A 24,551-nucleotide genomic window follows, 5' to 3' on the forward strand; every position below is an offset into this window, starting at 1 on the left:
TATATAAACCTATACACAGCTACAACTTTTAGATTGAAGTTCGAACATAAAAAGAAAAATTCTTTTTTTTGGGCTAGGAAAGTTGTAATTGACTTTTTTTTACTATAATATTCATGTATTATACGTATAGAACTCACACTAACATTCTGTTAATTGATGGAATGACCATTGAAATCTGTCGGGTAGTTTAAAAGATCTAAGCGTACAGTTTTATACTATGTAGAGAGTGTCATTCCGTCAGTAGGTACGATGTACACGAGATGTCTAACCGAACATAATCTCCATTCTCCAGGGTAATCGAAAGAGATGTATATTTATAGATGTGTAGCGCAGATCGATGGGGCTCTAATCATGAGGGTGCGACCTTCAGGTCCCAAATAAGTTTAAACATCCGTCCGAGGGGGTTTTATTGCATTACGTTACCCGGGGAGCGAACAAGACGACAATATGGCACAATACTTGAAGTCACATAAATTAGTTATCGACATTTTGTGACGATTTTATATATTTTAAGCGAAGAAACAAAACAATTCAGACAAATGTAACAATTACCAATATATTAAACAATATGATTTGAATGTGTTTGATATAAGAGATAAATTAATGACTGGAACGAAGTTCTTTTACGTGGCTAGCAGTAGAGTACTGGCAGATATAAAATCTATACAGAGGATATACCAGACGACCTTGCCTTCCCTCTCTTTTTCTATTGTATTTGGTTTTAAATTATATGATTCACGCTTATTTATTTATTGTTTATATTTACTCGGCAATTAATTTCATTGTGTCTGTCAATTAAACAACTTCTTTCCAACCAAGTTTCCCACGAAGTCCAAGTAAAAAAAAGGTTTATTTTACTTTATTTTGTATTAATTTAATATAAATTGCATACACGTATCTCATTGCGTTCATTAAACAATTGATATCATACAATACTTGACTTTACAGCCGTTATTTTAAGATGTGAATAAAATATAAAGTAATTGCAAGCCTTACGTAAAAAGTAATTTAAAAGCAGACTGATGATAATGAAGATTACAAATGTCAAGTTGCCAAGCCGCATTGTAGCCGCGTGTTAAATCCTGAATGTTTGTTACAGCACAGCAGTCTGCCAAACGAAAGGTCGTTATTACCTCATTTTTGCCAATTAAGCCGCTTTACATGGCTTGAATTTACTACAATACAACTACAAATGACTTGCGAATAGCAACTACCTTGCATATAAAATATATATTTTATTACGCTAAGTATAAAATTCCAAGCCAATTACATCTAAAAGCGTAAAGCGCTGTTTAAATTATCTTTTTATATTTGTTGCCTTTTATTGATAAAATATAGCTCTTCAACTTAAATTTAACAGTAAAAGGTATCCGGGTGTCGGCGAATACATGTCTTGTAGGCATAAATCTCGTCCATACTGGGCGAACTTGCCTTTCTAAGACACCATTTATATAGGCCGTGAAAGTTAAACGAATGTATATGATCGCAGAAAATATTACTTTTCTATAAAAAATAAAGAAAGAAACTGGGAGCGAATTCTATTAACATATAACGATTAAGATACGTTCCCGCTACTATTGCGATCCAAATTCGACCGAACCGCAACGATAACGTTTAGAATCGATTTCGATAAAGTGATCATTTCTTACTAAAATTGCCGCCATGTTGCCTAGTTCATTATGATATGATAATATAATGATATGTAATCATTTTGAATAAAGAACTCAGAGCAAGTCAGCTTAGCGAGTTTTGTTTTTTTGTAAATACTTGACCATATATACCAATATCCAGCCTATTTGAACAATTTGTTTTTTATACCTTCTATGTAATGAGTCATCATCCTCCTGCCCTTATCCCAATTTTACTTCGGGTCGGCGCAGCAGGTCTTCTTCTTCCATACTTCTCTGTCGGACGTCATCCCACAAGTAACATTTTTTCTAACCATATCGTCTTTCACACAATCCATCCATCGTTTCTTGGGTCGTCCCCTACCTCTATATCCATCCACATCCATTCTCAAAACCTTATGAGTAATGTTCTTAATTTAATTTTTAAATGTTGTATCGTTTTAGATGCCGGCGAACTGTGTCTCAACAAGGGATGTTGCGGCGCGGGCGCGCGCTCACGACTCACGCAACAAGCCCGCTCGCAGCTCGAAGGTGCTCTTCGGAGCGAACTAAGCAAGTTGGCCGACATTTTATCAAATAGAGCCAAGCGTTTTGATGGTAAGTTTAAACATTTTTAACAGACTTCTTATCCTAGGCAAAGGAATCTAAACGAACTGCCAAACTCCAGTTTGCAGATTTTTTTGACTTAAAAGACCGGCGCTATTACACCAATAAGGCAGTTGAATAAATCCATAAGCAAATAGGTACTTAAATGAAAATAGATCGTATTTCTATTTCAGTTTAATAAACAGAAGTTGCATTTTGAAATGCTGTCTGAACTATTTCAACTTGTTAGGGAATGTTTTCTCATTATATCAATTCCGCCCACGAGATACAATATTCTAAGACATTATCTCGACAAGATCTAACTTAGCATTAGTTATACCCTTATAATTAAATAATTTTATTATAGTAAACTAATAATATGATTTGATATTAATGTGCCTACGGCTTCGTCCGCGACGAATTCAGTTTGTGACTACAAGAATATATACATAAATATATATACGCACACACCGATAAAGCAGTTCTCAACAGTTAACAACTCCTTTATTTCCTGAAACAAAATTTGTTACTTCTGTATGAAGTAGCTTTTAAATCGTGAAAGGATTATTAAGGAAATCGGCTTAGTTCCAGTTTATAAGCGTTCAACGACTACAAACATACAAATATACTTATATAATTTTTTACAAACATTTGATACATTGTCTCATACGTAGATAAATCGATAATTTTTCGTTTTAATTTTAGGGTTTCAATATAATTATTTAAATAGTAAAATAATCAAGCATAGTGCCCATTAAAATATATACACAATATACACAATACTGCAATTTCTACTTGACATGCCATCAGTATTTTCATGCTTCAACTCTACGTCAAACACATGTATGATTTTTTAATACGTAATTTAAACCTTCGACTGAAATATTTCTGATAAAAATGTATGGAATCGACTGGTCTCGTGTCGAAGTTAATTAACTCCCTGTAATTAATACAAGATTGCTTATATCCGTTATTATATATTTTTTATAAATATTTACTTAATTTCTCGTGGTTCTTCTCCGTAGGATATTCAAGAATATTCCGCATTGACGAGAAACCCCAACAATTTAAAAAAAACAAGCTTATTCATAAAATTCTGTTGAATTGAAACATTTTAAAATTGTATTAAAATGACTGCTTTGTTTTTCGACTAAGAGTCCAGTAAATATAACTAAATCAAGGGATCGAAATAATCTTGGAAGTTTTTACGTAAATCTTAGCAATATTCCGCATATAGTAAAAAATACAATCGCAGCGATTGAATTAACCTTCGTCAAAACCGACTTGACGAATATAATACGAGAATTAATCAAGACGTTGAGTGAAAGTAAAAACAATCTTTCGGGTAACAAGTAGGTTAAATGCGCCCACTGCTGGACTGAGAGCTGGTCCCTTCTAAAGGAGAAGATTTTTCAAGTGCGGGTTGACATACATTAATGTTTGACAGAATTGCATCCCACACATGCACGTTTCCTGACGATTTCATAACATACATATAATCAATTAATTTGTGCTTGTTAAGATTCGAACCTGCTAACTTCAGTTATATTCCATTGTGCCATCCCCGCACACAAAATAGCAACGATTGTATTCAAAAGAATCATTTTAATTTGCACTCAAAGTACGTACAATAAGGACGCGTTCTCTTGCCGTTTTAAAACAAGTACGTACGTTGTGTCTTGTTTAATATTTCGTAAGAAGTTCAACAAACATTAATATTAATATTAAAGAGTGAGTGGTCGACGCTTATAAATAGACGCGTGACCGCTCGCGGGTTATCGCGAGAAAACTGTACTTATGCGGCCACTACCACTGGCGTCTTGCTGCGATTAAAAATATTTTACTTTCATGCAAAATCAATTGCGTATATTGAATGTTGCCCACCAAATAAAATATAATTTGTTTGGTAAAGCCTAAGTGCGAAATCTAAACGGTGACATTTACTTTTATTCTCAGGGAACATAGGTACATACATATATATAGATATTTATATAAAAAAAAAACAAAAGAATTAGGGGCCTAATTATAAGTTGGTTAATATATAAAATAATTAAAAAAAATACATGGGGTCCACCATTGACCTGTAATCGAGCTTCTCTAAAAAAAGTATCATTGAAATCAGTTCACAACGGAACATAATAAATAATAGTTATATTGTAATTAAACTTGCTCATTAACCTTTCAAACTGGAACATAATATAGATCATAAATGAATATACGAACGAATAATTAACGATGGAATAATTGAATTAAATATCTATATGATATATGTATAATCTGTTCCAATGGAAGTAGGAAAAAAGATAAACAAACCTTAGATTTGCGTATTTCATGTAATTTGTTAATAACTCAGCTATATTGTGCTGAGTTAAGATTAATATATCTTTATTTATGATACAACACTGTTATACTTAACCACTTATTTTCACTTTAATTTTACTTCCGAAATTCCGATAACAGTTTCGTCGACGTTCAATACGCCATTTTTCGGAAATCCATAGTGAATATCATAGATTGTTTAAGCTCTCCAATGATATCGCCTGAATTTGCTGTCAAATGTTGTTTATTTGGTCTCCTCTTGTGGTTGGAATAGATTATACTCATTCTGGCTCTTCTTGAACATGCATAAATCCATTCACTCATGAAGGTACGCCCCTCCTAGACAAATTATTATGGGCATGCCTTAGTATGAGTGACGCTCGTGGTTACAAGATGTCTTAGTATGCGTGAGATGACTATTAATGACAAGTGAGATTAATAAAAACAGCAACAAAAAATTGCAAATTAGATTAAGTTTGTTAATGCACGATAATTTAACGTTCACCGTGAGTGAACAGACCTATACCCGGTCTTTATTATAAACGTTGTTTAGAGGGAGTAGTTAAAATTTGATTCATCTCTTTCTATCATCATTGCTTTGAAATTCGAAAGAAGAACACAGCATTGTTTAACTAACCCACTAAAAAAAATATAGATAAAGCCGTAAGTCGTATATGCCCAATATTTACGTATAATTATATTTAGGTATTATTAACGGTTATCCCTAGAGTAAGTCTCCCTATTACAAACCTATTTTAATTGTATTTTAGTTTGTTTGTTTAACTATTTCTGTGTCACGATTACTGGTTATCCAAATAAATAAAACCAACAGCTCAATCGCGTTTGGACTTTGATTATACCAAAAAATCAATAATATTTATAAAATAAATTAATTAATATGATTGTTATAGAACTGAAAACCAATGACGATTTACCCTACAGTAAGGACTTTATATAAAGCTGAATTCGAGTCGCTGTAGTTCCTCAGCCTTATCCTCTTCCTGGAATCAATATTCAAACCAAATTATACGTTTTTTTTTCCAAAAATTTGCCAACTATATTGTTGAATTTTATCACATATGTATGTATGTGTAACAATTGATTGACTGTATCTGCTCAACACAGAATCGATTGAGATTGCGAGCGACCCTTATTTGTTGGTCAGCTAGCAGCAGTGTTTACCCACTAAACGGTATCCGGCCGGATATTGACGTATTATCCGGTATCTTCTTGGCTGGATATCCGTTTTATCTGTGATGTTTTTCTATGTAATAAATACATAACAGTATTAGGTGTAGACGAACCCTACAAATCATATCAGAAGTGACAGCTTCAACTCATCAATCAATCGAGGTAGATCCCAGCAGTGGGAAGTTGACAAGCTGTTACTAAAAACAACAAATATTTATTTCCGTCTATATAGTAATATTTATATTAAAAATATTCGAGAAATCAGTGCTTTAATACAAATAGTATCGACAACGCTATTCCTTAACAAATAAATGGTATGAAGTCATGCAAACGGCATTCCTTGTTATAACTAATGGCCTCTTTACTCCGTATAAAGCTGTATCAAAGAAGTCGATGCTAAAGGCGACCTGCCTTAACAAAGATAATACTAACTTATCAGTTAAACTAGCAACGTTTGTTGAATTTATTGTTGAATTGTGACTTAATATACCGTCGTTGGAAATCCACACTAATATTATTATTTTTATAATACGAACTAAAGTTTATTTTGCAAATTTGGACTTCTTTCTCACCGCAACGGAATAAATTAAAAAAAAAAAAATCTAATTTTAAATAATGAGATTAATTTGAGCGCGCACTACGTTAGATATGTGTTAATAACACAACATTATGGAATTATGCCCTAAGTAATAAAATAGATAAAATATATCAATATATGTCTTGAATTTAATTATATCCGCTAAACAACAATACTTACCTACTATTTTCGTGTTCCGGTTTGAAGAGACTTCAGACAGAAGGGCATCACACTTAATTCCAAAAGTTGACGGCGATCATATGGGCTATGTAGACTATGGTTAATGTTTCTTACAATACCAATGTCTGTGGACGATACACCAGCATTAAAGCAGCAAAGATTCTTCTTTGTGTGCATGTCGCCAACTTTATTGAAATTATTTTGTAAAATGCTTGACGCACCAAAACCGAATAAACTCTTTGAGAAAAACACATTTATGATAACAACTTATACCAAGAAAATCAATAACATCAAATCGGTCATTCTAACATTCAATATTGAATCGTCCACTTTCGAAACATTCGTCAGATCTCCCTCAAATTGAAATTCTCACGTTGATTAAGAACTCACGCGTTATTGACACTGTCATTATACAAAGCATCATTTAGAGTTAATAAAAGAAAAATCAAGATTTTGGAACAAAAAAGGCTGTATATATATGACACACCTCTTTTTACTGACAATTTTTTTTTTTGCTAATTTAATTCAGCAAGAGGATTAATACATTTTTAGTTATCTACGTTTATGGAAATTGACTCTAAAGTTAAATCCATTGCTTACAATGTTATTGCATTAAAAACCTTGTAATTAGTAATCATTCTAACTTATTTGTCTCTTGAACTGAAACAGTGGTGTAATCACCACTTTAGTTGTTTTAGATATTAATCTACCACGATTGTTCTTTTGTTTTTTTCTTTCTCGTAATAGTAACCTTAAGGTAGGGACTCGAGCCCCTGGGTGGCGAAACCGGGTTATGGATTCATACCCACTAAATATATCCATACTTTTCCGCTCGTTTCTCAACGAAGCTCTCATCATAATTATTTTCTGACATTTCTCCATCGAATTCTCACATAAGAACTCGTAGGAATTTCGAGTTTTTTTACGAAATAGCTTTATTGACAATCGATCAATAAAAGTTTAGAAATCTGTCTGAAATGTCTGTCGATCTTGAAACAGATTTAATTGAAAAAGAAGCATAGCATTTTCTTATAGCAAAAAATAATTGGCATAAAGTCAATAAAAAATATTATATTTTTTGCATATGGAAACTTAAAGAATGACTTTAGGGTACATTCGAATGCGTCACATCTTATTTTAAACGTGTTGCTTTTGTGCTGTGAATCCCGATGAGATAACCCGTATAAATAGAAATGATGTGACTCCTAATAAAAAAAAAATTGTATTATTACAAATGTGTCGTTTATAAGCAACAATCGGAATAAACGGTATTTGTTGTTACTATGTAATTTACAACAATGCGTTTTATATGCTGAATTTTCCTTTGTTCAATCTCTAACCACCCATGTTATTCCGTCTCAAATCTTACTGCCCAAAGTATTTCCACTTCAAAACGAACATATTAGACTCAATTACTTCAGTTACCTGAAGAAAAAAAAAACAAAATTCACCAAAGCTGACTAGACCTCCCTTAACCTTTATAGTTGGTAGGGCACGACAAATATTATCATGATTGTGTCCGGTCAATTAATGTAATGACAAAGTTTTCTCACTGGCGGCATAACTTTCGTTCTGGTTGTAAGTAATCAAACCTTATTGGGAATATGGTGTCCCGTTCCCCTCAATTAGTTCCTCTTGAGCTCGGCGACACGATGTCGATGCATTCGATAAGAAAACTGGTGAAGAACCTCATACTGAATTATAACAAAAATAAAAATAATTATTAAACCTTTTTTTCTTGGTAATCATTATCGGAAAACAAGTTATTTTAAGTGCTGTATAGCACTTCCTTTTCGTTTCAAAAGACTATTTTTATCATTTTTTTTTTGTCAATGGCATATTATATAATACGACAGCAAGAAATTTTTCAGTTTATTTATTATTTATCTGTAATAAATACGCGCCAATCATACACTGAAGTTATTGCATTTTTTGAATAAAAACGATTGAAAAAATGTTAAACTCGCAATGTCACTAGTAAAGCATTTAGATCACGATTTTATGAGTGTTACAGACACATAGAATATAAGTAAAAAATCAATAGAAATATATTCCTATTTGGCGGTAGAAAACCCGTTTAGCGCCAGTTACTTTATGTATGTAATGAAACATGAATCAATATTAAATTAAAATCAAATCCACTTCGCTACTGCCAGCCTTACTTGGTGGCAGGGCGTTGTGCAAGTCTGGGTAGGTACCACCCACTCATCAAATGTTATACCGCCAAACACAATACATAGTATTGTTGTGTTCCGGCTTAAAGGATGAGTGAGCCAGTGTAACTACATAATATATATTATAACATCTTAGCTCCTAAGGTTGGTGGCGCATTTTTGTGACGTAAGGAATGGTTATTATTTCTTACAGCGTCAATGTCTATGGGCGTTGGTACCATCACTTGTTTTTATATTTGCCCGTCCGCCTACCTATTACATAAAAAATCTCAATAAGGTAACTCATTATTTTAATCTGTCGCCGTGTAAAAAGTAAAAAACAGCTCGTCATAAACAACATTTTAATTTGACTAAATCATTTGTTCGTGGGATGACCAAAACAGTAAACATCGACTGCTCTTTTTGCAAACATTTAATACTAGTTTTTTACAAACCGAATTATCTTATCGTATATTGTAAACGTCCTCCAAATTGTCTTGTTAATCGTGTCGTCATGTGTAAACATTCGGTCCTTGTTTGGCCAGGCGCCCGGGGCCCGTTCTGCGGCAATTACTAGCGTAGCAGCGGGAAGCTAAACTTATGTATTATGTATGAAGTCTGCTACTAGGTGACCACTGTATCGTGTTCCCCTTGCAAAACTAAAATAAAGAAACAGGAAAATTATGAAGTGTATAGTATTTCATATTCAATAATTACCAACATTTATTTAAATAAGAGTATTACTTAAGTAGGCATTACTGAACTAGTTGTCATCCGCGGCTTGGTTCGCTTGTTAGTGGTTGGGCGTTAAGTGTAAGGCATGAAAAATGTCCTTTCTTGGAGTTCAGGCTTGCTTCATAAGAGCAACAGACAGATTAGAGTCCCTTTCGCATTTATAATATTAGTAAGACGGTAATTTTTTTTTCCTGTTTTTATTATAATAATTGGAATAGTTATAAATTATACCTCAGTGTGTATAGGTGTGACTTAAATATGCGTCATTTCTAAGTTTGCTCAACTGGTGTAGATGAATCATTATTTAGTACTAATATGTCTGCCGCTGGCCAGTCCAGAAAAAAACGGTCTATTGTGAAACCATTAAAGAGACTACTTTTTTGCTTTGGTATTTTGTACTGTGTTCTGTTGGAAATATAGAATAAAACGACAGCACAAAAGGCAACGTATTAATAAAGTTTAATGTATTTAAAATTTTGTATTTATTTAATATATTTGTTCGAGATTATATTTTTATTGTAAGATTAAAATATTTTTCTCGATAATTGTCATGCTTTTATATCAAACTAGTTGTCGCCTGCGGCTTCGCATGCGTTTAAGGAGTCGGTGGTCAGGTTTTAGGTAGATATAAAAAGTAGCCTATGACCTTCCTTGGGTTTTAACTTTGCTGCAAACTAATTCGGTTCAACGGATTGGCAGCGGAAGAGCAACAAACACATAGACAGAGTGACTTTAGCGTTTATAATATTAGTATATATACACTCTATACCTACTGTTAACATAAGCGTACAAATAACAAACAAAAAATATGTTGTTTCATTAGGTGACTTATAAAAATAAGGTTATCATTTCAGTTGTTTTTTTGTGAATGTAACGCGATATATTCGCCGATTGTGTAACGATTTTAGTGATTCACATATCTATAAAATATTATTCACTGATCTATAAATATTTTTCGTCATTTTTATAATTATTAATGAATACAGTTTAATATAATATTGTTTTATGCACATGCATGCAACAAAATTGCATGATAAATAACAATCATTTTATAGTTTTCTTTGCAAACGCAATGAAAGATATTATTTTTAAGTTTTCAATGTGTATAAAAAAAAATAACATTTGCGAATAATTAATATCTCAATTTAAGTATTAACTGAATAAGTAAGGAAATGCCGATTACAAAGGCCGCCCTTGGAATTAGATATTTATCTTTTCAAGTAGATTGTATTCGTAAAAGTCCTCGATTGTCTTGTATACTAATATAGTCAGTGATTGTATGTGATAACAAACCCTATCAAAATGTAGATACTTCATTCAAGTAGTCTTGAAAACACTTTTGAATCGTAATTTTACATGATAAAAATAATGTAAAGCTACCACCGGTTCCGAATGTCAATTCTACCGAGACCGTTAAGATACTAAGTAAATTTCTCTTTGCCCCCAATTATTAAATATATGTTGATAAAATACAATTCAATTTACATATCCTACCAACAACAAATGCTAACACCATGATTATTTATAATCTATATTAATACGGATATTATTATTTTTCATAATAAGTTTTAAATTTATTAAATGATAAGTCTGCGTTGGTACCACCCATACTCATCAGATATTCTGCGAAACATATTATATTAACATAGTATTCTTGTGTTCTAGCTTAAAGGATTAGTTAATTAGTGTAACTTCATGCACAAGGGATATGACATCTTAGCTCCCGAGCTTGGTAGCGCGTTGGCGTAAGGAATAGTCAATATTTCTAAGAGCGCCAATGTATATGGAGGGAGTGGACTATTTGTCAGTCTACCTATTTCGAATAAATTAAAAGATATAAATCAATAAATATCCTTGAAACGTTGAATTTTTTTAGTGCAGTGACTGCGCTAAGCGAACTCAAAGTGAAGTGAGCATCTGCTTTCTATCTTTCATCGAAAATAAAGATGCACGTGTGAATGTAAATTTGGACGCTTTTCAAAGATATCGCTCGACATCCGTCGATTTCACCAACTTAGAAATATTTAACATTTCTTTCTTTGTCGTCAATATTTTGACGAATAATAAACAAAATTATATTTATTTGATTTCGAAAGTATAGGTATCCTTAAAGACCACAGAATAAACGATCACTTTGTTTTATGAAAGACATTAAAAAAAATTTTCATATATATTACACTCATTTTATTGATATTTTTTATATATTCTCTTTTTTTTTTTTAAGTTTTTCTCACACGTAATAAAAACTAATCACTATTGTCATTTATTTATTTGTAATAAAACAAACTTAGAACAAACAAGCACTTTTTTGTCAACGCATATCAATATTTTGTTTAATAAACCAACCACACCTACAATCTAACGAACCGCCAGGCAATTTTTTTTAATCGAATCAAGAAAGCTAATTATGATTTAAGATTTGATTAAAAAAAAACGGAGGCGTTTATAAGCGTTACTATCTCACCAATTATTACATTAGTTAGGTAAAAACGGACAAAAATTCCGCAGGTTTAAGGTTAATTGAATTTTGCTTTGTTAAAGTATATATTAATACTTACGTACACAGTTACACAAGGTAACACCCTGATAAGATGTAAGGTGACGAAGTACTTGTATGCAAAGGAAATGCTAATTTGTTGTAGTTGTCGTAAATATCACGAATAATCATATAATTAGACTAGCTCACTCACCATTCAAACCGAAACGCGGCAATAACAAGTATCGCTGTTTGTCGATAGAATATCTGCCGAGTATGTGGTACCTACTCAGACGGGCACAACGCCCTGTCACCAAGTAAAGTTAATTTAAAAAAAAAGTAGACAAAGGCGCACTTATACTAATTAGAAATCTCGTCCAGACAATCTCTGAAGTTCTGAAATGAAAATAAATCAATATGGTAGATCAGAACTTTACGGACTCGTAGCAAAACTAAAAAATAAGTACTAAGTAATGTTATTGTACAAATAAATTCAAAACTCCGTTAAAACTTTTTTCTTGATAGAAAAACTCAATAACTTATATAAACCTAATCTAGGATTCGAATTCTATGATTGCATACAGACACACAGTTGGACACATTTGCCACTATGGGTACGGTGACAGTAATCGACGGTCATAAAGATTGCGGCTATCTGACGTATTGCCTGCGATCCAGCAATCCCGTTAGCAATGCGACTGTGTAGTTTTATGTGTGTCAAATATTCGCAAGAGCGTTTTCAATTGACCTAAGCCGATGTTCAGTACACAATTATGAGGCAATAAAGTAATGTCAATGAAAGATACGTACTTTTAAGGTTTTAAAATTGGAACTGCAAATCAGGAATTGAGCCTACATCACGCATCGTTTTTTTTTTACTATGGATAGGCTTTGAAAGAATACTTTTGCGATGAGCGAAATATTATTTTTATAATTATGTTCTCTAAAGAAAATATAGGTACAAACGTTCATAGTTGCTCACGAAATATAGGATTTTTAAATTTCACATTCTTTTTTAACTAAATAATATTTTTAGTTATTATTTTCTTTGAAATATTTGTAATTCATTATATGTAAATAACATAGTTTTCGTACAATTAAAACAAAAAATTAATAATATTTTATCACCAAAATTCATTAAAATATAAAAATATGACAAAAAATAAACCAATGACGTTCTAAATATTATATGTCAGGCGTTATAACTAAACTAATATTATAAAGAGGTCAAATTTATTTGTCATATATAGTAATCTACCGAACTATTGATCCTATTTTAAATTAGAAAGCTACACTATTCCTGAGTGCTATATGGTATAAATTTTAAAGATATAATATTACCATTCTTTATTAATAAATTGCACACGTACGAAGCCGGGTCACGTCGCTAGTCAAATATAAAATTCAACTCTCTTTAGATATTGTATATAAAAACTATGAACGGTGTTTACATTTTCTTTAGAGAACATAATTATAAAAAATAAAAGTTCGCTCATCGCAATTTTTTTCTCTTTCGTAAGTAACAATGCAGGCTGTGCAATGTTCCGGTGCGAAGGGTGACTGAGCCCGAGTAATTACAGGCGCTAGGGACATAGCACCCTAGCTACGTGCACCTATCGCGTACCTTGGATATTACTAATGTATATACCTAACCTTGACTAGCTCTAATCTAGTGGCTGTAAAATCCCGAGGTCCAGGATTTAAACCCTAACTCGGGCCAGAAATTCTCGTAGCAGCCCGGATATTGGCAGTGTACACTCTCGTGGAACGAAAGTAAAGTCTTTGGTTCTGCGCCTGAATTATTTTCGGTCGTGTCGGGTTTGTTGTCCCGCTGGATTACGAGAGGGAGGGAACAGAAAGTGCACGCGTGTGTGCACTGTAAGTATAACACGTCTTGTATATAAGGATACTCTCTCTTTTTCTGAGAATGTCGATTGTCATACCGAAATCAGTCTGGAGGACAAAATATAAAGAAATTGGAAAAAGACATTTTTTGCTACTGGTTGGCTATACGTAAATTATATTAAAATAAAACAAACTGTATAATATTTCAATTTGTAGAAAATTTACTTGTAGGTGGTAGGGCTACCCCACTCTTCAGTTGCATGCCGGTCTGAAGGATGAGTGAGCCAGTGATAAAAGGGATCGTAGTTCCCAAAGTTGGTGGCGCATTGGCGATGTATGGAATGGTTAATATTTCTTACAGCGCCATTGTCTATGGGCAGTGGTGACCGCTATAATTTAGCTCATTTGCTCCACCTATGTGTATCATAAACAAAAACAAAAAACAGTTTTTCTTCGATAAAATTTTACCTTTTATAGCGTAATCTATCTAACATGAAAGCGGTATTATTTTGGTCAACGTATACCAATCTCAACTAAGCTTCATATTATATTCTATAGCACCCCAAAATTATATCCACATTCTCCCCAACGCCAATATACCTCTCAGGTAGATGATATGTCTATTTAAATTTTTCTTTTCATCCCGATATTATTATTAAATATGACTAACTCTTTAAAAATTAAAGGTCCGGGGCCGGATGTGTGACTCGAATTAATACCTTTGTACGGAATTTTATAAAACGGACGCTCAGAGTTTCTCAAAATATAAATTATAGGTATTTCATTACGAGTGTCCGCCGGTAGGTATGTTCATGGCTAAAGGTATTTTGCACAATTTTGATAACGTATATTGTGCCTGTAAGTTTTGAATCGGGGATAAAATTAAGTTATTTGTTTTAAATGAAAGGAATTACTATTTTTTTATATTTACCGGTCAGGATTCCGGTCATTGTCGAACCATCTCAGGGTAGATGATATATTGAAAAGTGGTCGCCCGCGTCCTCTCTCGAGTTTTAGGGTTTGGTCGTTAGGTGTGAAGCTTCTAACAAGAAGCGCATGTTCTTGGTGTTCTAGCTTGCTTTACACCAAATTTCATTAAATTCAGATCCAGTGGTTTAGCCGTGAAGTAAAAACAGACAGACAGAGTTTCGTATTTATAATATAAGTATAGTCGTACAAAATGTTAATTACAGTTTTATTGAGTAACCATCAGATAGATGACTATATCGTATTTTCATTTGTATTCATTCAGTAAACTGACTTACGCAGTCGCATAAGTTTATATTAGCTTATTGTAATAGGCTGTATGATAAACGATCAACAGGACAAAAAAAAAAAGCTTTATATTATTTATAGAAGATTGAAAACAATCTCGTTTATTTTAAACGTAGGTATCGCAAATAATCTTTCAATAATTAATAGCCAATGCCGAAGTTAATTACGTAGGCGCGCTCTGTCTTGTTTGGTTCAATATGATCTCAGTTCTAAATGTCAATATAGAGCGTATTTTCGGAATAAAACACGAATAGTGATTTATAGGTGTAAATTTATTATTCATTAGCTGTTTGGCAATGCTCGGCGTAAATAAATGTTGAGTAATTAATTTTATAAAAGTATTTACTTACCATATTTCACCTCAATGCTGAGTATTGTTGTGCTCCAATTTGAAGGGTCATTGAACCCGTGAAATTAAAGACAGAAACAACATAACTTTTTGGTGTTCTTCTTCTTTATTGTGTTATTAGCACATTGGCGATGTAAGGAATGGGTAATATTTAACGGTGACGTCTTAACATCAGGTTCCGGTTTCTCCTACTATTTTTCCAATCTTAATTTCAGAGGCATTTCAGCACAGTGTTATTACGAGACCCAAATCAGATATTTCAATACAGATTCGTGATTACTCTAAAAAGAAAAATAATACTAATGAAAACCTACTGTGTCAGTGAATTGAATTACACACGGACATATTACTAACTTTATAATTAAATTTTTGAATTAAAGGAATAAACTGTAGATCCCGTAAGCATAAGATATTTTTAAACGTAAGCGACCAACAGACTAAAATATAAAATATTATTTTTTACGTTGTAAATTGGTTTTAAATTATTCTTTAAAGATCTCACTGTTGTGCTTTTTATAGTAACATATTAACCTATAATTTGTAAAGTGAACGTCGACAGATATATTATAATTATTTATTAAAAAAATATTGGTGTTGCCATATCTATGAGCATAATTTAAATGTTTCACGCATGTGTTCCTCCATGTTAGAGCACGCGATCATTACAATGTTATCTTTATTAAAACAAACTATTACAAATTACATACATTTCCGTAATATTTAACATACGATTTGCATTTTTTTCAAGTGTTCATCGTCAATTGTAGCCTAATTTAAAATGAGTTTTTGTCCGTAAACTTTTTATGGAAATTTTTTATACATAAATATTATTTATTTAATATTTTATACACAAAAAATAAATGCAATAATATTGAGATATCTATAACAAACGCGAAATCGAATGTGCTATAATTAAACCTTTATAATATTCCCCGAAATAACTCTTAAGCTGGTCACACATGTGAGTTTTTTGCGTGTATACGTCTTACTATTTATCATAGAAACTAAGTATGTCTTAACGAAGTGTCCTAAATCTAAATCTATACAAATATCTAATAATCAATCAACAATAAAGTCATCAAGTTAAAACAAGAAAAAACTTAAACAAAAAGTACTGTATAGCAAAATGAAAATTAATATGTAATATATATTATATTCTTAACAGAAATAATCTTTTGTTTTTCGCATTGCTTTAGTGTCTTAGGTCAGAGAATAGTTTCGATGCTTAAAGTAGTTTTCTTTTTAAATATAGCACTAAATAAACGAACTTAAAAATTGAATGAATGAAAAAAATTTTTTTGTACAAATTACTTGATTAAAAATGAAACTATCGACTCTTCATTTTCTATTTAATTTGAACTTGATTTTAATAACCTCTAGATAAATTGATAACCTTGCCAGCACATTGCTAAATATTTATTATAAAATATATTGAATATTAAAAATATGCGCGATAAGAAATTATGTGAAAAATAGAACAATTGTTTTTAATAAGACTTGTTAAATATTGTTGCATATCAATTGATAACTCACAGTGTATCATTATCTTGTTGCGAAGGTGTGGAACAGACATGATATTTATCATTAAAAATGTATTTTATCAAATGTTATCAATAAATAAATCATATGCATGTGAAAAATTATCAAATGATGATTCACATGCATATGATTTATTTATTATGGTACGGGAATTGCCTACAGTTTAGTTATTATCTCTGATAAGCATTGCATTTTATTATTTACTGCCAAAATCTATTAAAACATTTGCCACGTAATCACATCTCTAATTTTTTATGTATTTTTAATAACAAATAATAACCGACACTAATGTATTAGTGTCGGTTATTATACGTATATACTAAAGAAAGATGTAATCAATTGTATTGCCCTAGTTTAAGTGAAGCTATTATACGTTGTATTTGTAATGTTTTATGCATGAACATTATCACAGAGCATACAACTTACTCACGAACCGCTATTTGCTTCGTTGTCATCGTAATCGAATATCAAAGAGCCGCTGTCAAACTGACATGGAAACAGTTATATTTGACATTAATGAGACGGTAATGTTTTGCGCAAACTAACAAGTATAATCTATAATCGATTTCTTGACAGTTAACATACTTGTTGTATGTCATTTGTTTGCAAAATAAGCGGCTAGTTCTCGTTTTTACTTATTTCAGATATGTTAGTTTCATATTCTTACTTGAAAAACTTAAATTTTGTCGCATGAGATTATTACTTGACGTCAAAAGTCGAGAAGGCGATTATTTAAAGTTGTGTTTGTTATGCAATAGTGTGTTTAAGTTTTACATTATGTTAAGTTCATAATTATGGCATTTACTACTGCATAAAATCAGTACAAATTGTCTTTTTATCTTACTAAGATAGACTAAAAGATTTCATTACGTTGAATATATTAATTATCATAAAAAATAAAGAAAAAACATGATTGTTACATGCATGAGAAAGTTCATATTCATAAAGCCAAACTATTATAAAATCACCTATCAATATAAAATTCAAGGCCTCATAATATTGATTTCATTGGCTATTAAACTATAAAAACATCCAGTCTGAGCCATCTATGGCATACAACGACATTCTAAACAAAAATCATAATCAAGTTCACAAAAATATAATTTATAACGTACACCTTTTAAAAAAATTGCAACAATTCTCAGTATAGAATTCTATACTCAGAATTTATAGCCATTTTATCGGAAGTGTCTCCGAATAAGAGAAACTAGCAGAGCTTCCGATCCGTTTCACGTACTATAAAAGGGTTTAAATTTATTCATACCCATATCGAGAATCACGAAATATTTACAAACAATTCCTAAAAAAGACAGAAAAAAATACTTCCCTAACAATAGTGATATTGATTAGCATTCGCACTTTCCTCATGCCTGTCGTGAAATTGTTTGAACCACGTATCATAGTGGCGTGTGAGCATTAAAGGCAATAAAAATCGTTTTAGGTGATGCGTGAAAATGTTTGGATTTAAAACATCAATCGCCCGTGAATAACTTTTCTTTATTTCCGTCTTTCTATGATTTTTTAGTGCCTCGACGGACACGTAAATATTATGCAACTGTGTCTTAGATAAAAAATATCCAAGGAATTAGGTTAGTAATTAACTGCTTTGTAAATGTTTTATTGACATCTTTGTTTTTGTACGGCACGATATCGGAAATGAACGTGAAAAAGTATTGCGATCGTTGTAAACATTTGCGACGCTACATGTTATGCAACCGCCTTGGACTATCGAATGTGAAACTAGAGTTAAGATGTGAAGATCTTTTTTCCTCTTCGATGTTTTGTGTGAATACTCTCTCTAACCATTGTTCAGAATTAGAGCTTACGTACGCATAATCATTATGAGTTTTGGTATAGTACGCGAATCTCTGACCCAGTTAAAGTACGACTACAATACGTTTTGAATTTTAAATAGGACGTCATAATGTAAATTTTTCAAAAGTACAGACGTAAAACGGAAAAATAAATTTATCAGAACTATAAATTATTGAAGCGAAATTCTTGGGGCACCCTTACTGTTTGTTGATAAGTTAACCATTATTGTATACAATTGTTGTACGGCTGGCAAAAGTTTGATACTGAAACTACTCCAAAATTTTAAAATAATAATCCAACAACAAATTAGACGTTAACAAAATCATATTTTCTATCTATTGCGTTACATTTTTGTGTTTTTGTATTAAGTATTTAATTATAAATTATGATTTTTATGAATTAGAAAATATTATACGTGAATTATTTTTCTGCAAAACAATTTTTAGGAATATTAATTATTTAAGTATAAGACCTAATTAATACAGAGAGAACGAAAAGATCAGTTAGGCGTAGCATAAGCCACCGTCGGATTATTCTACTAAGCACACAAAAGTAGGTTTTAATTAAATCTGCAGGTCATTTACGCGAGGAAATATGTTTTTTTATAATATGAAGGCAGACAGCTATCTGCAGCAAATGTTCATTACCGTTCGTAAGCAATAATCATCAATGTTTTGCGAACTAGGAGACTATAGATGTCGGTCTGCTACTGCCCCGGTTCAGGAATGTTTACAATCAAAAAACAATAAATACACAGGATACTGTACTTTCTGTCCCGACGTGCAATGTAAAAATCGCGCGATGTCTTTGTATAACAGGAGGTATACGCCCAGCCGTGAGCATGGATCAATGTTTTGATATATTGGCTATTAACTATTACTTTATTACTTAGATAAGTAATACATACATATATAATACTCTAGAACACTTGTACCCACCAATTCAATCATGTTTAAAATACTGGTACTAAGCCGAAATCGAATTTGCGACATGCACTGTAGCCTGATTGACAGTGACTGACAGCTGACTAAGTAACAAATTACGAATGAATACGAATAATTGTAAATCAATCAGCAATAATTGTACCTAGCTGAGTTTTTTTTATAAAGGCATTTCACACGTTTTTTCGACATCTAAACTTTTTTTTATTATTTCGTCTAAACAACAATTTAATTATTGTTATTAAGTTTTTGTGCTAATTTAATAAACTATTCCAGTGACTGTTGATGTGTATACACCTGATACATGCATATTTCCTCACGATGTTTTCCTTTGTCGACGAGCAATATTATTATAAACACAAAGTCAGCACATAAGAAAGTGATGCCTTCCCATAATAATCCACTTACTCTGCCATTAGGCTCTCTGGGCTTTTAGTAGAACAAAAGTAGTACTACCAACTTTCCCATAAAACCAAGATATATGTACACGCATATATAGACACATTCAAATATTACATAAGGAATTATTACACTATAATGTTTTATTTATTTATAAATATTTATTAATTAAAATATCACAATGTGCATTCAACCTAACATAGTTTCCACGCATGACGGCGACTCGTGTGTGCACGCGACACTATCGCGAAGGCGCGAGCAACAATAAGTAGACGCGGTCAATGGACCGAATACGTTATGCTTATGATAAATACTTGCGTAATTCATTAAACACTTTTACTTAAAAATATTTAATATTATTTATTTTTAACATTATTGATCATTTAAATTATAAGGAAAACAAGTAGTAGGGAATAAGGAATCTTTTATAAAAAACGTACATACATATATACAGATAAAATCTTGTAAAATAATATCTTTTAATAAATACTAAATAATTTTTCGATCTTCATTGTTCGATTTAAATGAGATCATTATTAATTAAATTAAGATTCAAACATAATAAATAAATAGTATTTAAATATATTAAGTTTTTTTTATTAGTTTCATTTATTGTTAATAAAATCAACATGGCGGCTCTGTCAGTGGGTCAAAACGGTAATGAATCGTAATCAAACATAAATCCACGTTATCTTAGTCTATGTTTTAAAATAAACCATATTTTACTATCAACGTGAGCTACCGACGCACGAGCTATTTTAAACGCTTGATAAACAGCACCGCGATACTTGGATCACGCATTTTCTGATAATATTGTAGATGATTTATTTCCCAAAGGACAAAAGACCTATCAGAGTTCAACTGTCAAATATCCTTTTATGAATTAGAAAATGTGTCGATATGTCATGATGGATTACTGAACACTTTGTGGCGGCTAATATTAGAAAAGGTTTTTTTATTTAACGAATTCATATATTACAACTTGGTTTGTTGCAAGTTTTTTTTTATTTTTATATCCCACCTTTAAACAGCAACAGTATTGTTGTGCTCTGGTTTGAAGTGTAAGTGAAACAAGGGACATACACCTTAATTTGTATGGTTAGTGGAACATTGGCGATGAAGGAATTGTTAATATTTCTTACATAACATAAAAATAACATAATCAGCCTGTAAATTTCCCACTGCTGGGCTAAGGCCTCCTCTCCCTTTGAGGAGAAGGTTTGGAGCATATTCCACCACGCTGCTCCAATGCGGGTTGGCGGAATACACATGTGTCAGAATTTCGTTGAAATTAGACACATGCAGGTTTCCTCACGATGTTTTCCTTCACCGCCGAGCACGAGATGAATTATAAACTCAAATTAAGCACATGTAAATTCAGTGGTGCCTGCCTGGGTTTGAACCCGAAATCATCGGTTAAGATGCACGCGTTCTAACCACTGGGCCATCTCGGCTCTTGATATTTCTTACAGCGCCAATGTATATATGCGGTTGGGACTACTTACTATGATAAATAAAAATCCTTAGAAATAAATGTTCTCTTAAAAAATATCATAATATATTGTGTTGGTCAATATGATCTGTAAATGACGTATCTTGATAGTTATGGACTTTATTATATAAAGGAATATATTAATACCTGCCCGTATCACTCATGAAGGCTACGTATATAGCGCCCCTCATGTCTTATTAATACAAAGCATTCAGCCGAGAACTCTCTGACAAAATTAGTATTCTAGCAAAGGGCGTTTATCCGAGTTCGGTAAAGTATTAAAAAAATGTTTTAAAATCTTGTCTAAAACAGACAGATCTTTGAGTAAATTAATTAAATTGGTTTCTCAAAAATAATTTTATTAATTCAATGATTAACTATAGCATTTTTATAAATATGTTTAATACGTTTTACTCTATCATAAAAGATACATCGATTTCAGTAATCAATTCAAGGTATAGGCATAAAGGACCGTACAGAGTTTTTACAAAATCACAGACTCGACATCAATAGTGTAAATAGCCTCTGTGCTTAGAGCTTATAATACTCTATATTTTTTTAAAAAAGATTTCTACGCAATTCACGATAACACTTGATTTAAATTTTGTATGTAAGATAGAAAAGGTTCTCTTGATTGAATTTAATAATTGAATAAGCATCTCTTAGACACTTGGACAGCTTAAGTAGAAAAATAATTAATCAATACGCTATCGATTGCTCATACACAAGTAATACGATGCTCAAATGAACCCACACATGTGGTGCCATTCCGCGGTTCGTATGCGAGTACAATTTATTTATAACTTAATGTTATACTCTGTTGCGATTGAATAAAAAAAATACTATTTTATTGTTAATATTTATTTTATTAACTTAGAATTATATACATTTAAATGAATATTATAAGAATTACCGATTAAGTATCTGTATGTTAACAATAAATATACAAAGAGTAAAATTGTTGATTTTTAAATATCTGTATATTCGGGTCAAAGAACTATTAATATTGAGGTTAAATTGTAGAAGGGTTGACGCCTATCATCAAAGTTGCTTTGAAGATAAATAAATAAGATATATTTTTTTAAATATACTTGCAAATAATATGCAGATACACTTTTTTATACGTTCTTCAAATTCAGATTCAGATTTATTTTCTATCCTCATACCATGATATAAAGGATCTACCGTCATCATCATTATATACTTAATTTTAATTAAACTATATTGTCATTTTAAATAAGTCATATTGATATAGCAAATTCATAGCGTCCTGTATCTCAGTACCTATGACAAAACGAGTTAAAAAATATATCAGGTAGGTATTTAGCTATTTGCAATTAATTATACTAAGTAGTTCTAGTAATAGTAATCATATAATATATATATACATCGTAATCGCTGACATTGATAATAAGGAAATAATTATAGCATACAAAACAATATATTTATCTAGTCATTTCTTGCTTCTTCTGTATATTGTGACTTTGTTTGTTTATTTTACCATTTGGTAAAATATTTGGTGACACCCGCGACACACAATGCTATAACAACATTTTAATGATTAAAAAAAAAATTAAATCGATCAAACGAAAAGTAATTTATACAAAAGAGACTTTGAAAACCACTTGTAATAATAAAATTATTATATCATTATAATAGATATACATATATGTAGGTATAGAATATAAATACAATTTTTACAGAAGGCTGTAAGACGTTGTTCCTTTGTTTCAATTCAAAATGCGAATATTATGTTCACTAAAAGAGAGATAAAAGGAGGAAAAAAACACTAAAATTGTTATCAATACATACATTGCAATTTGTAGAAACAGATAATTATACAAAATTAACGCAATTATTATTTGGAGTAAAGAGGAGTATCATTCCTCATATCGTAAGTATCATGTCGGTTTCAATTATGCCTCGTTAAAAATATTCCTCGAAAAGCATTCGCTTAAAACCAATTTAACAGAATATATATTGATACAAGATACATTGTTATCATATATTTGTAAAACAAAACACAATAATGTACGACTAGATAGCCGGTAGTTGAAACGGTAGTCATTAAAATCTATAAAAAAATTAACGATCAATGGACAACATTCCACGTTAACTCTAATTAATATAAAACAAAAAACAGTCAGCAACATAAATTAACTTTGTTTTTCAATAGATTGTGAATGGTTGAGGCAAACAACTATAAAAATAAAATAAAAAATAATTTTTTTTAATTCTTTTTTTTAATCTGTAGTATGACACTCATTCAATCATATATATTTACAACACTGCAATTCAGCAATATGATATAACAAGACAAAATACTAAGTAGAGATTCTCATTTAATTACACGCCGATTATTTAATTAATTACAACCTTCATTAATAGTTAAAAAAATCTACCTTAACTTTTATCGTCCTTTGTTCAATTGCCCAATTAGTTAAAGTATTACAATAACGTATTATTTTCCTTAATATTATGTTTTTCTACGAAATTGTCTTTTTTTTTAATTCAATATATTTTCCTTTTTGTTTCAGAGTTCTTTAGAAAACTCCTGCAGCTCTCACGGGAAGAGTTCCACGCCATGTTCAAACGCACCTACGGCATGATTTACGAACAACACACGTATGTCTTCGAGCAATTGTTCGAACAATTGGAAAGGTAAAAATTATTCATAATATCACTAACAAGGATGTATGTACTTATAAGGTTTTGATATGAGGATTTTTGAATTGTTCGATCGACAAAAACATATATTGCGTACGTAGTATGTAATCAATAAGAATTAATTATCTAGCGTGTGTAAAATATTGAAATTTATTTTGAGTAAACATATGTTGATGTAATACACACACATTTACATAATTGCCTATATCTGAAGTCTCACGATCGGCAGCACATTGACATCGTAAGACATTGCTAATCCCCTCTACATTTGGCATGTGCATGGCCAGAGACAAGTGGTCTTCGTCTTCTCGTCTGCTTTCTAACTATCCATACAAAAAGATGATAAAAAATCTTTGTTAAACAAAAGTTGGCACTCGAAGTTAAC

General features: G+C 31.5%; 1 protein-coding gene across 2 annotated transcripts in view; it reads left to right on the plus strand.

The window, feature by feature from the left end:
* LOC113392798 (uncharacterized) overlaps positions 1-24,551 on the plus strand; it is a 71,782-nt gene that overhangs the window by 39,537 nt on the left and 7,694 nt on the right. For both annotated transcript variants that reach the window (XM_026629389.2, XM_064220776.1), the window contains exons 2-3: positions 2,073-2,225; positions 24,037-24,160. In XM_026629389.2, the coding sequence (XP_026485174.2) occupies positions 2,073-2,225; positions 24,037-24,160 (277 nt within the window). The remainder of the gene's footprint in view (positions 1-2,072; positions 2,226-24,036; positions 24,161-24,551) is intronic.

This window comes from Vanessa tameamea, chromosome 5 (assembly GCF_037043105.1).
Source record: "Vanessa tameamea isolate UH-Manoa-2023 chromosome 5, ilVanTame1 primary haplotype, whole genome shotgun sequence".
NCBI classification, from domain to species: domain Eukaryota; kingdom Metazoa; phylum Arthropoda; class Insecta; order Lepidoptera; family Nymphalidae; genus Vanessa; species Vanessa tameamea.